General features: G+C 40.1%; 1 protein-coding gene across 4 annotated transcripts in view; it reads left to right on the forward strand.

The window, feature by feature from the left end:
• ebf2 (EBF transcription factor 2) overlaps positions 1–10,116 on the forward strand; it is a 32,659-nt gene extending 22,543 nt beyond the window's left edge. For 2 of the 4 annotated variants that reach the window (XM_058070336.2, XM_058070337.2), the window contains exons 7-16: positions 3,540–3,621; positions 6,111–6,252; positions 7,008–7,138; positions 7,228–7,354; positions 7,466–7,554; positions 7,635–7,700; positions 7,932–8,106; positions 8,177–8,359; positions 8,426–8,593; positions 8,763–10,116. In XM_058070336.2, coding sequence (XP_057926319.1) covers positions 3,540–3,621; positions 6,111–6,252; positions 7,008–7,138; positions 7,228–7,354; positions 7,466–7,554; positions 7,635–7,700; positions 7,932–8,106; positions 8,177–8,359; positions 8,426–8,593; positions 8,763–8,794 — 1,195 coding nt within the window. In that variant the 3' untranslated portion in view covers positions 8,795–10,116. Of the gene's footprint in view, positions 1–3,539; positions 3,622–6,110; positions 6,253–7,007; positions 7,139–7,227; positions 7,355–7,465; positions 7,555–7,634; positions 7,701–7,931; positions 8,107–8,176; positions 8,360–8,425 lie in introns of all 4 variants that reach the window. The other 2 variants (XM_058070334.2, XM_058070335.2) reach the window with 1 other exon arrangement.
• Positions 10,117–13,238: the final 3,122 nt, after the last annotated feature.

Consider the following 13,238-nt stretch of genomic DNA (forward strand, 5'->3'; position numbering starts at 1 on the left):
ACAAACAGGTGGGCAAACATAAACAAACATAATGCAGCCATTTTTTTCAAATTATATGCTCTAAACTTAAGAAAGTGTGATAAGAAGGACAATGTAAGAAGACAAAAAAGTTACCACTTCCACACAGAATGGGAGAAGAACTTTTTTCACTCCATCATATCGAGCATGCTATGGCTGACTAAGTTACTGTAGTTTAACATTAATATATTTAACATCAATATTTTGTGATTAATAATAGGCTGTAGAAAACTTCGAAAATGTTATCATTTATTAATTTTTTTTAACTGCAATCAAGCAAGGAACGCCTATATGGTCTATTATTCTGGATAAGTGTGAAGACACCCTGAACAGCTAACAGTTAACACACAGGCAGTGCTGTTGACCATATAGTATCATAAAGAGTCGAATAAAGTAAGGTTTTGCATCACATGCCTCAACAGTTGCTGCAAGTGGTAAATGTACGTTTACACTGAAGAAAGAAGGTGATGTCTTTTATGTCCATGTGAAACGGCAGTTTACGTCAACAATGATTAGAGTTGATGAATGCCTATGAAAATTTTGTTGGAGGTCTTGTGCTACGTAAGTGCACCCGAGATGATTAAGCCCATATGTAAAGCGTAGTATGTTACCATTATGTGCAACAGATGCCCCAGTGGACAGAAATGTAAAACGGAGGGTCCCAAAGGGAAGGAGAATAGCAAATTTACATCTATGCTTCCAAAGGCTGATTGTTGTAGTTTTAAGTTGAGCAAGTTGTCACCATTTGGGTAGTCACCACATGCTGCGAGGCTTGTGTTTAGTCTTGGGAACTGAAACAGATGCAGACAAAAGGGGTTAACAGAGATGTAGAAGTGAAGACAGGAAAAAAAAAACAGACTCCCTGTGGTTCCACTGTGGAACATGATCCCTCGGTTTTGGACTTTTGTCTTTGTTTTGTTTGTGTCCACATATTGAAATCTGGGGAGCTAGTGAATGACTGCCTTCAAGTCTGGATATTTGATTACTTTTTAATAGTCAAGCACCAAGGAATTTGTTGTGATATTTTGATCAAACGTTTAATTTATAGAATGACATGACACTTCACTGTAGATCTTTGAAACTGTATTTGCAAAAATATGTTGTTATATAAATATTTATTATAAACATGCTACTTTTTGAAAAAAAAGTCCCCCCATGGCATGAAGTTCCATGGTTTCTATGTTCTCCTCTTCATCTCTTCCTTGAGGATGGGGAGGTGCGTGGGTGTATTACATTACCAAAACAAAAACAAACAACAGCAATATTAAACTTTTGTAACCACAAAAGAGGAGGGGGTAAAAAACAGAGGGTCCTCGACTTCTTATTAATTATGCAAGATTAGTCTAATTATAATTCAGCAAATGAATGTGTGGCAGAAGGTGCGAGGCGACGGGGCTGGGAGATTTGCATGTTAAGTGGCCAAGGGAAAGCAACTAATGCATGCTAATATATGCGTCAATGTCTCGCTTTAATTTCAGCATTTGCAGCTGTGTGCGTCCGAACTGAGGGGGGTGAAAAGTTGACTCAATGGGTTTTTTGGGAAGGGTGGGGGACAAGACAAAGGTGGGGGTGTCGCTGAATTAGAGTGTGCATGCATGCATGTGGATATGTGTTTGTGTATGAGGCATCTGGTGTCATACAAACAAAGACTGATGAGAATAAGTCAACAAACAAGGTCAAGGGCCCTCATAAAGTGTGCAAAGACTGACTTGGATGATTTGACTGGTGGAGGTGATGACACGAGTGACAACAGCTAGATTCATGAACTTTAAGACATATTACATTGTCACGCACCTCTGTCATGGAGCGGTCATATTCAAGAATTCATTATTTGAGCTTTGTGATGTTTTGAACAAACTTTATGAACATGGAATGGAATTTTAAAAAAAAGTTGAAATAGCACAATAATAATAAATTTTGTGAAGAAAAAGTCATACATTTATGACAAAAATAATGGTAATTTCTAGTGATGATGATGGGGACCGCTGTGTTTAGGTTTATTTTGAAACAGTATTCTTTTAATAATAGAATCTTCTTTCTCTCTAATACATTTCCCCCCTTGCAATATCACAACTTTATTCTCCTAATATTGGAATATTTTTTATTGTCCTTTTTATCTTTTCTCTGCCCCCATGATCTTGTCACAATTATATTTTAAACCTGAGAACTCATGCTTTAAAACAAGAAAAAGCTGTACAAAACATAACATTTAGCCCATCCCAAAGTCAGATACACGGTTCTGACTTTACATGCCTGAACATAAATTCTTATCACTCTCTTCCAACGATAATATTGATTGTCCTGCAATGTAACAGTACTAATCAAGAAATATTATACACACAATTGGAGCTGAGAGAAATGCAGACCAGGGATGTGCTCAGAAGGGAGGAAATTATTTGAGAATTATTCGTAATATATAACAAAGCATAGTAGAGATTAAAATGCGATGGGAGTGTTCGCAGCTTAGGGCCCAGTGTGAAGTTTCCCCCTGCTCTCTCTAAAGATGACTTATATTTGCACGGAGCACAGAGTGGGTGGGAAAACCTCTGTAGCATTGTTGTTAGTTTTATTGGAGCGATAATGATTGTTTTCATAGTCGAGTTTTCTGTGAAAGGAAGTGGACTTCTGAAGGATTTTTTTATTTTCCAATTGCAATTTGAAGTTATTTTTCTTTAGCTTTGGTCCTAAATGTGTATTGACTAATTGTACATCACATGAGACTAATGTGTTTTTTCCCAGCATACCCCAAACCCCCCATTCCCCTGTATTTGAGAGCTATAGGATGTGTTCATATTGTTAGCTTCTCTCACGCATCGCCTCTCAGCGTAGGGACTTTGGGATTGCGGCAAAGCTGCGTTGCCATGGCAGCTGGCTATGTTGCCGAACTGCGTCCACCTGGGATTTGGAGTCTCTGCGTAGTCTTCCTCTTCTTCTATTCCATATTTTTCTCAGGTTGTCTTTGGTGGAACAGAGGCTATCAGCAGTCCTGTCTGCCTCTGCAGTCTTTCCCATGCACTCAAAGTATACGTACATATATAATGAGACATATGTACGTACTTGCCAACAAAATTCATGTCCATGCCACTGCCTCTACTGTCTCTATCACTACCTTCCTCTTCCTCTGTACTTCATATCCCTGTTCATTCCCTTGTGGCTGTTCAAATATGGCATTGTGGGATAACGCGATCCCTTGGGTGCACTGGCGTACATCACTGTTTGTAGTTTACTTTGAAACACAACAAAGCTTTTCACCGGACTGTACTTCAAATTCTCGTCACTTGGTTCAGACTTTAATAGCATTGACTTAACAGACAATAAACTTAACTGCTGGGATTGATGTCAGAGCTATAATCAGATAGATTTGCATGAACACCCACGTTAACTTGCACCCACCTTGACTGCAGCTGAAAAATAATGAATGCCTCCTTTGACTGTTCAAACTAATCATATACACATATTTCCTTGTGATTTCCTACTTGCTATAGTTCTACAAACACATGTCCTTTTATTTACCTCTGCAGGTTCTTCTTGAAGTTTTTCCTGAAATGCAACCAGAATTGTCTGAAGACGGCGGGAAACCCCAGGGACATGCGGAGATTTCAGGTAGCAAGAGATGAAAAACAAATGCATCATTGCAAGTGTGTGAGCAGAATAAGCAAATTTGATGAGATGCAGAAATAAGTATGTGCAGAAATCACAGCACTCATGTGCACAAGGTTAATGATTAGTTGTTTATTCAGTCAGATTTGAACGCTGTTTGTAAACGCTTGAATCGTTATGTATTTGCAATAGACAATACAATATAGTATACAGTCAACAAAAGATAAAGGCAGCACTTTCTTTGCTCCCATTTTTCTTGAGCTGAACTCAAAAATTATGTACACAAAAGTCCCATCTCTCTCACATATTGTTCACAAATCACTCTAAATCTGTGTTAGTGAGCATTCATAATTCATCCACCGCACATGAGGAGTGGCATATCAAGATGCTGACAGCATTCCAAACATGCTCAAAGGGCGACATGTCCAGTGAGTATGCTGGCCTGTGTTGCGGATCGAGCGGCCCATGGTGTAATTTGATATGGATAGCAAACACAGGTGCATTTTATTGATGGCATTTTCAATGCCCAGGGATACTATGAGGAGATCCTGCGGCCCATTGTTGTGTCATTCATGCACAAGCATCATCTCATGTTGCAATATGATAAGGCATGGGACCTGTAACGCAAGGCTCGGTACACAATTCCTGAAAGCTGAAAACATCCTAGTTCTTGTGTGGTCAGCATACTCACTGGACATATTTCCCACTGTTTGGGATGCTGTGGATTGGCATACAGTAATCCCTCCTTTCTCGTGCTTAATTGGTACCAGTCCTGTTGTGAGGTACTTCAAACCTGCAATAAAAGCCTGTTGTTCCGGACATCAGGTCTAATCGTTGTGTGTGTAACACTACTGACAACTATGTCTTTGAATGCGTCTTTTGAATGCCTTATAGTTGTATTTTAATTCATTTATCTATTTTTATGTTTGAAAAGGTGAAAGAATATGTAACATTAGCTTAAAAGTGCATATTATTGACTAATAATGGGCCATTTTAACCACAAAACAGCATGATATGTTGCTTTATATATTTTTGAAAAAACCGTTATAGAGTCAAACTGTGAAATTCGAACTGCGATTGGGTGAGAGGCAACTGTATATGGCATAACAGGGAGAAATACTGATTGGTTTTCAGATCTCTCCCAATCCTCTCAATTTCACATTTTGGAGTGGCCTTTTATTGTGGCCAATCTAAGCCACACATGTGCAATAATCCTGCGGTCTAATCAGCATCTTGATATGCCACACCTGTGAGTTGGATGAATGATTACATACACAGATTTAGACAGATTTATGAACAATATTTGAGAGTGATGAGCCTTTTGTGCACCTAGGAAAAAATTTAGATTTTTGTGTTCGGCTCATGAATAATGGGAGAAAAAACAAAAGTGTTTCCTTTATATTTTGTGTGTATCAAGGCTAATGTAAAGCCAGTATGTTCTCAGAGCAAAAAAAACAAAACAATGGAAAGTATTTAGATGTTTAAGAAATGGTGGTGGGATGCAGGAAATAGGTTGAGGTGTTTCAGGAAGTTGTCAAGAATTGAGTGATTGGCTCCAGATGGGGGAGGTCACGCTCTGTGACCCAGGAAGTGGTCACCGGGGACACTCCTGCCTTACTTCCATTGCTATCTTTCAGCACCAACGGCCCCTGTCTGGCATTCTGTTTTTCCGGGCTCACTCTGTCCCCTTTTCCGTCTTTGCGCTTTCCACCGTGTTTGCTTTAACTCCTGGGATGTGACACATGCTGAGAAGTTATGAGCCCACCGGCCCACAAAGACTCTCATGTCTGGGTTAAAAGGTGCTCGGTGCTGGACACAAGTCAGCTGCTTGATCGATAATTTACAGTTATTTTTCTTAGGGCTAACTCCCCTTCAACCAGCTATAGCATATGTGTTTTCTTTCCTGCGCTCCTTCACCTGTTAAATGAATGCCACATGGTTATTTCAAAACAGTCGATTCATTTTCTAAAAGTGAATATTTTTAGACATACTGTAAATAATCCCTCGTAATCTTGCCTATTTTTCATGAACACGCACAAACGTATTATCACTTTCACAAACAACACTATAAGTCTCCTCTCATTAATTATGTGTGTGTCTTCCTTTGCATGGCAGATGTGGGGTAGAACCCACACATGTTGCGTCCAGATCAAATTAGGGACACAATATATCATGCACTGATTTAACGGCCTGCAAAAGCTTGAGATTTGCTCCATATGTTTGGTGTCAGTGAAGGATCATGCAATGATGATGAGCCAGCCGCATGCGTTATGAATCACAAAGTTAGAAGAGGCCATATGGAGACCTAATAGAGGAGTGCACAAATGCAGATATATTATGAAGTTCCTATAGTAACACCTCTGTGCCGAAACAAATTGTTGCACCGGGGGTGTCTGCTGCCTGAAACCGAAGATTGTAACTCCCAGCATGCTGTCCAAGTCATGCACAGACACTCATGCATTGTTCTCTTGGCCTTGCTTCCCCTCCTTCAGGTGGTCCTGTCTAGTACCGTGAGCGTGGATGGCCACGTGCTTGCGGTGTCGGACAACATGTTCGTCCACAACAACTCTAAACACGGTCGAAGGGCTCGCAGACTGGAGCCGGGCGAGTCAGTGGAGAATACCATGGAGTACGGTAAGCACATACTGCCTAACATTAACATCCTCTTCAGCATTCAACATAGCAGTCACAATAATCTAGCAGCATATATATAATTGACATTATAACTGCAATGCTATTATGATGTTGAGTTTATTTTAAAAGACAATTCATATGTTGTTTATATGTTTATATATGCTGTTTATATGTTGTCATATTTTTGTTCATATATAAACTTATTTTTATTCTTATTTATTATAGATAAAAATATTTTAATCTGTGATTAAATGCGATAATTCTGAGTTAATTATGGACTAATGTGATTAATCGAGATCAAATATTTTAATCGATTGACAGCCTTACTTTTTTTTTAAAATAAAAAAATGTTTTTAAATAAAGCAAAACATTTTCCTGGAAGTAATTTTACGTAGACTTGGGTGTGCAGGTAAGCAAACATAAACAAAGACAGAATCAAATCGCACATGCCTTTTTAATGGAGTCAACTAATTAAGCTCATAGGTTACATTGTGCGTCGTAGAACACTTTATAATGCACATTTTAGACAAATTAAATTATGGGAGTGAACTGTCTTCAATAGTTGCAAACATTTGCTGGGAAAGTGTAATCAAATGTAATCAAGCTCATTATTTTGACATGTAACAACAACACCACAGTCCCGTGTTCGATGTGAAAGTTTGCCATTTCTAAAATGCAGCTGTCATATAAACAGGCAGCCAAGTAACATTTCATTTTAAAATAGTCTCTAATTCCTGCTTGGTCTTTCTTCTCAGCCACCCCTTGCATAAAAGCCATCAGCCCCAGTGAGGGCTGGACTACAGGCGGGGCCATGGTCATTGTCATTGGGGAGAACTTCTTTGATGGATTACAGGTGGTGTTTGGAAGCATGTTAGTTTGGAGTGAGGTAAGAATTAAAAACATCTCATTACAGATGCTGACATTTCACACACATTTTTACGCATTCTGTGACATTAATTTGTGATTTTTCCATAGTTGATCACACCACACGCTATCCGTGTCCAGACTCCCCCTCGTCACATCCCAGGCGTCGTGGAGGTCACATTGTCTTATAAATCCAAGCAATTCTGCAAGGGAGCCCCTGGACGTTTCATCTACACAGGTGATCACACATGTTGCCTTTCAGCATTGGTGCCAGTGTTCAAATTGGAATGAGTCAAATTCTATTCTAGAGGTTTGGTGGTTGAAGGTAGAGTATGTCTGTGTGTTTTAGCCCTGAATGAGCCAACTATAGACTACGGTTTCCAGCGTCTCCAGAAAGTCATTCCACGACATCCCGGTGACCCAGAAAAAATGGCAAAGGTCAGACCCACACGTCAAAATGTACTGTTTACAAGTTTTCTTGCTCGGATGTGAAATGTAATAAATTACGTACATTGTAGGAAATTTTGCTAAAGAGAGCAGCGGACCTTGTGGAGGCTCTGTACGGGAATCCACACAGCAATCAGGTAAGACAAAATCAACAACTTTGGGCCAATTACTTTTCAGGTTTGAGGGTGGGTGATTGTTAAGTGTTGGAGTTAGGCAGGGGTCAAAATGGCTCTTTTGATGGTAAAGGTTGCAGACCCCTGGCTTATGGTAAATGAAAAAAATCCACTTCAGAAAAACATCAAATTATCTGCTGGTAAATATGTTACCCATCCCTGTTACTTATTGTGGCATCACTGTATCCCCTGTAGGACATGTTGCTAAAAAGAGCAGCCGACATTGCAGAGGCCCTTTACAGTGTCCCCCGCCCTCACAGTCAGCTGCAGGCGCTGCCCAGCTCACCAGCCCATGGCAGCGTCATGGGTTTGGGTTCCTACCCATCCCAATTAGGTGTCAGCATCGGGGAGCCAGGACAGAGCAGCCAAGGTAAATTCAACAACTTGTAATCTGAGTACAGGTCTACATACAAATATTCATGTTTTGATATTTTATCCAGGATATATTCGCAACTCGAGCAGCTTATCTCCAAGAGGTTATCCCTCAGCTTCCACACCTCAACAGTCAAGCTACGGAGGAAGCGGGGGTATGACAGGAGGCTATGGAACTGTTCCCATGACAAGTCTAGGAGTTCCTGGCTCTCCCGGCTTCAGCAGCGCATCCCCCACTGGATCGCCCTACAGTAAGATAGTTGTTATTGTCAAACGTATTGTCTAGCCTGAGACTGACATCATGTTCCCTTCCACAGTAATGCCCTCCAGCCCGACCATACCAGGAAGCTCCAGCTCATCATCTCTCTTGCCGTTCTCCTCTTTTCCATCTGCCACTAAACAGAAGAGTGCTTTTGCACCCGTGCTCAGGCCACAGGGCTCCCCTTCTCCTGCCTGCCCCACCTCAGGGGGGAACAGCTTCAGAGGTAGCCATTCGACTCACTATCTGACCCCGCTCTCTGAACTTACGAATGCAGTCTAACCCCTTCCTAACCACAAACAGCTTTGATTGAGCAAGACACAGAAAGTTGCTGGATGTGCAGTACATTAATGCAAGATTAGAATCATAGACTTTGCATATTTTTTTCTCTCCAGCGATGACGGGCCTGGTTGTCCCCCCGATGTAGCAAATCTGCCCCAGACCACTGCTTCACTTAATCCCCTCCTTTGGCACTAAGAGGGCAGGGAAAATGGGAAGTTGATCAATTGCAACCATAACTAACTTTGCTCCCTTCGCCCATCCAGCCATTTCTTAGTCCCCTGTCAACCAGGCGGATGAAACTATCCAAAGACAAGACATCTGTCCCAGAGGCAGAGGAGATTACGCCAACCGTAGCGGCAGGCAGACAGTGCTTCTTAGCTAAACAGACTGGATCATACCACGTTATGTGATGAAGGAAGAAAAGTGGTCCTAATTCAACCACAAGCTATTAAAGCTCTGTGTTTACCTCTGGCCAATCTTTCGATTCTTCAGACACCTGCCCAAACCTTTGCAGAGGACGTAAACAGGAGCACTGGACATTGTTGAATGATGGACAACTCTGATAAGCAGGGTTCTATTTGTCTGTGTATGGACACTTTAAACAGCATGTGTGTACACTGTCTGTGAGTTAGCAACATGTATTTTGTAGTAGACTTTTTGAAGACAATTTACATTCCAGAAAATAGACCCTTTATTTTTTGTTCTGATCTTTAAGATTTTACAAGGGAGAGTTCTTTCTCACAAGGGTTATTACTAAAGGAATTCATATATTGATTTATTTAAGTACACGCAATTTAACTTATTATAGGTAGTTTAGGGAATAATATAAAAGTGTTTTATAAAAGTGTTTCTTTCTACAACTGTTGATTAAGTTAAACAACAATGCCACTCGAATTTTCACTATGTGTGGATTTCATTAAATTTGGAAAAAAACATCCCCACTTTGCAATTAATGTTACGCACCATGAGGAACACCACTAAAGAAGGTTATTGTAAAGGAAAAGTGTTAGTTATCCTTATTCCATGTGTAATGCATGCTTTGTTGAACCAATATGCTGTAATTAGGTTATCCAACATTGCAAATTTGATACGGTATCCTAAAAAAACATGATGATTTTCAGCTTCATTAAAGATGCAGAGCACAGGTTAGTCACTATGCAGTACAATAAATAAAAGCACAATTATGCTCAATAGAAGACCACAGGACATAATGGGTACAGCATATTAAGTCTATGTTTACTATGATGTTAAACCACAACACAAACACAAATTCTCAGGATGTGAAAACAAGAAACACAACAGAATCAAGTACATTTATGAATTTGTTTTTGGACTTTTGGTTAACTTTATTTATTTAAAAAAATAGCAATTTTAATATTCTGTTTTGGAACCCATCTTTCTTTGAAACGGTACAAACATGGTGCAAATGTGATTTGTATATCTTAAGGTGTAATTATATTTTGTGCTCCAAATAAAGCAATGAAGCAAACATGTCAGCATCATTGGTTTTTAATTGTTAGTTCTTGTCAGATAAAAAATGAATGTCTTTTGGAAATACAGGTTTTTACACCTTTAACTTGCAAATACATTGAACGTTGGTCATTTCAAGATCTACAGTATTGATGATGCATGTTGGATTTTAATTGTGACACGAGTGTTAAAGAGTGTGTAGACCATGAAAATAAACAACAACAGCCCCCCCCCTCCCCCCAATCTTTTCTGCTCTCTCCTCTCCAATAAGTCTGCTTGTCTCTGAGGACCTCGCCTCTGGGGGCTCCAAGTGAGAATCACCTGAGTCTTCCACCAATGTTGCTGCCTATTCCACTTCTTCCCCCCTCTATGAAAACGCACACCCGTATACATGTGTCGCATGGTTTCCTTTTTAAGTCTTTGTCTGGCACTGCTTCATCCCTGTTTTTGGTGCCTCTGTGTTTTTTTTTTTGTTCTCCTGAAATGGCCCTTCTACTCTAATGTAATTAGCACAGGTAAAGAAGGCCAGTTAATTACCCACTCTATTTTGATCGGGTAATTAATGTAATGCCAGGAAACAGCAACTGTTTCATTAACATAGCGCTCAAAGCAGTGAGGGTGCAAGGTGTGATCATGTGTGCATCTTACATGATATATTTATAGATAAACACTGAGCTGTATGGAGCTCAACTACCTGGCAGTCATGTGACCTCTCTCTTTGTCACCAAAAGAGGTGGCCGCTGTTTCCTCCTTAACTCTTCTCGGTTTTGATATACCATTAATTTGACAAGTTAAAGTCAGCTTTGTCCCTGACGCCTCAGCATTCATCTCACTGAGTGCTCCTCCTGCCCAGTGTTGCAGGAGCCATATGCTCCTCTTCCACTCCACTGTTCTCACTGTTGCTGTTGTTGTGGCTGCATCAACGCCATTTACTGCCTTCTGATCACAGTTTGGATAAAGACAGGATGAGCTGCCACCTGCTACAGAGGCGTTACACATTACACTGCATGCACTGCTTGAGTGAAAGCCCAGCATCTGCTCTAATGAGAGCATAGACCATGTTATGTTTCATTATTGACAATACAGATGTATTGATGATTCCTATGTTAAAGGTACAGTACTGTCGCTCTCTCAGTAAAAACACCCTTCCCCATTTTTACTCTCAAGGGAGATGTTTATGTTTATATACCCAATTAGCCCTCCGGCCACAGCACGACCATGCATTAGGCCGACATTAGCCCCCAGGTGTATGCAATGTGTGAGAGTAAAATATGCTTCACCTCATTCTCATTTGAGCCATGCCTTATTAGGTACTATGAGGCTAAGCTTGACAGGGGCAGCCCTCTGTTTTGTCAAAAGATTGGCTTCCACGCACATGCAGTGTCCTTTGACTTGAGTCGGTCAGTAAAACCTGCATTGTGGCCCATTAGGCCATTGGACCCCAATTCCTTTTTCTAAAATGAATCCCCTACCCCTTATGCCATTCCCTTGGGTGTCAGTAGAGTGGGGTGGCAGATGGGACAGACACAGAGCTGCCCCATGAGACGACCCCCCCCCAACAACTCACACAAACACATATAGGTGCACACACTCAGACATGCATATATACACATATGCATAAGTGGAACAAAAAACACACAGCACAGCAGCAACAGCAACACATACATAACTTCCCCTGCCCCCAGACGCAAGCCTCATCTGTCAGCCTGCCTCTTTTGTCCCATGCACATGATGATGTTCCGTGAAGGCAGGGTGACATCTCTGTCCCTGCCTCTCAATCTGTGCTGTGTGCACATGTGTATGTGTGTCTGTTTGAGCATGGCACAAAGCGCTGAAAAGTAATCGTTCTCTAGAATGATTACCTAATATTATCAAAAACTAATTTACTATGGTGTCCGCTATGGTGGTCACAGCCTAGGTCTCTTACAATGGAGACATTCATGTCCATTCATTGACATGGCAGCAGTTGTGGATCTCCACAATGGTGAATTGTTCAAAACACTAAATGCTGTTATACATTAAATGCTGAAAATGATCAGTGAAAACAGGACACGCACAGGCATTCTATATGTTTAATGTAGGCATGCGTGAATATGTCACAACAAAAACAAGTAGAAAGGCACTCCACCAAGTTAGAAAAATTGTAGTCTGTATATAATACACACACATAATTCCTGACAAAGAACATACAACTATTTTGAAACAGTTTAATTCACATTGTTCCACTATAAAAGTGACACACTGCACTGCACTTACTTTTTGGATCACTTCATAACAATGCATCACTTTGACTTTATTGATTGTTTGGATGATTTTTGGGTTGTTGTGTTTATTTATATTGTTCAAGCTCGTTATCTATAGTAATTGGTAGGAGGAGTGATTGATTATATAGTAGATCTGCACTATTAATTAGTATAGAATAGCAAATAAACCTGAGCAATTGAGACACCCATAAAAATGTCTATTTTTTACACTCTAATAAAACCTGGATCATGGCGCCAATGTGTGCTATGCCGGCTCACTCCTTCCCCTCAAAAAACCCTCCCGCTAACTCGATGTTAACCTTTTAATCCGATTTTGAATCAACATTTGCAGTAAAAGTGACTGTTAGAATTATGAGATTAGATTCAGTTCCAAAACTCTTTCTTTAATTGTCATAGTTCGCTCAGGGCCGAAGAAGCTAACAATCTCAACGCACAGAAAAACAATGCTGGTTTAAGATTGAACACCCATATAGTCACCTTTACATTCTTATTACCGAATGCAGTAAATAGAATCACAGAAAATTACTTGACAGAGAAAAGCCATTTAAGACATAAATCAAACATTTGTTTGTGTGTGTCACAGTTAATTTGCTGTTGCGGACAGGAAGTGACATTGGGGGTTCAGAGTTGAGTTTCTGATAAAAAAAAAACCCATTAAGTCGTTCTCACAAAGTGTACTAATAACATGAAAATACATGCATCCATAATGTATGCTAACTGGATAATGCATGCAAACTGAGGCAAAATTGTCCTGTAAATTTTGAACGTTGTTTTTGTTTTAAGTCCCACTTTCCCAATTTTATTTTATTTTTTACAAAGATTCTTTATTCCTATTTCATCACATTAAGCGAAACA

Source organism: Doryrhamphus excisus, linkage group LG3 (assembly GCF_037039965.1).
Source record: "Doryrhamphus excisus strain RoL-2023G ecotype Guam linkage group LG3, RoL_Dexc_Guam_v1.1, whole genome shotgun sequence".
Classification (NCBI taxonomy): domain Eukaryota; kingdom Metazoa; phylum Chordata; class Actinopteri; order Syngnathiformes; family Syngnathidae; genus Doryrhamphus; species Doryrhamphus excisus.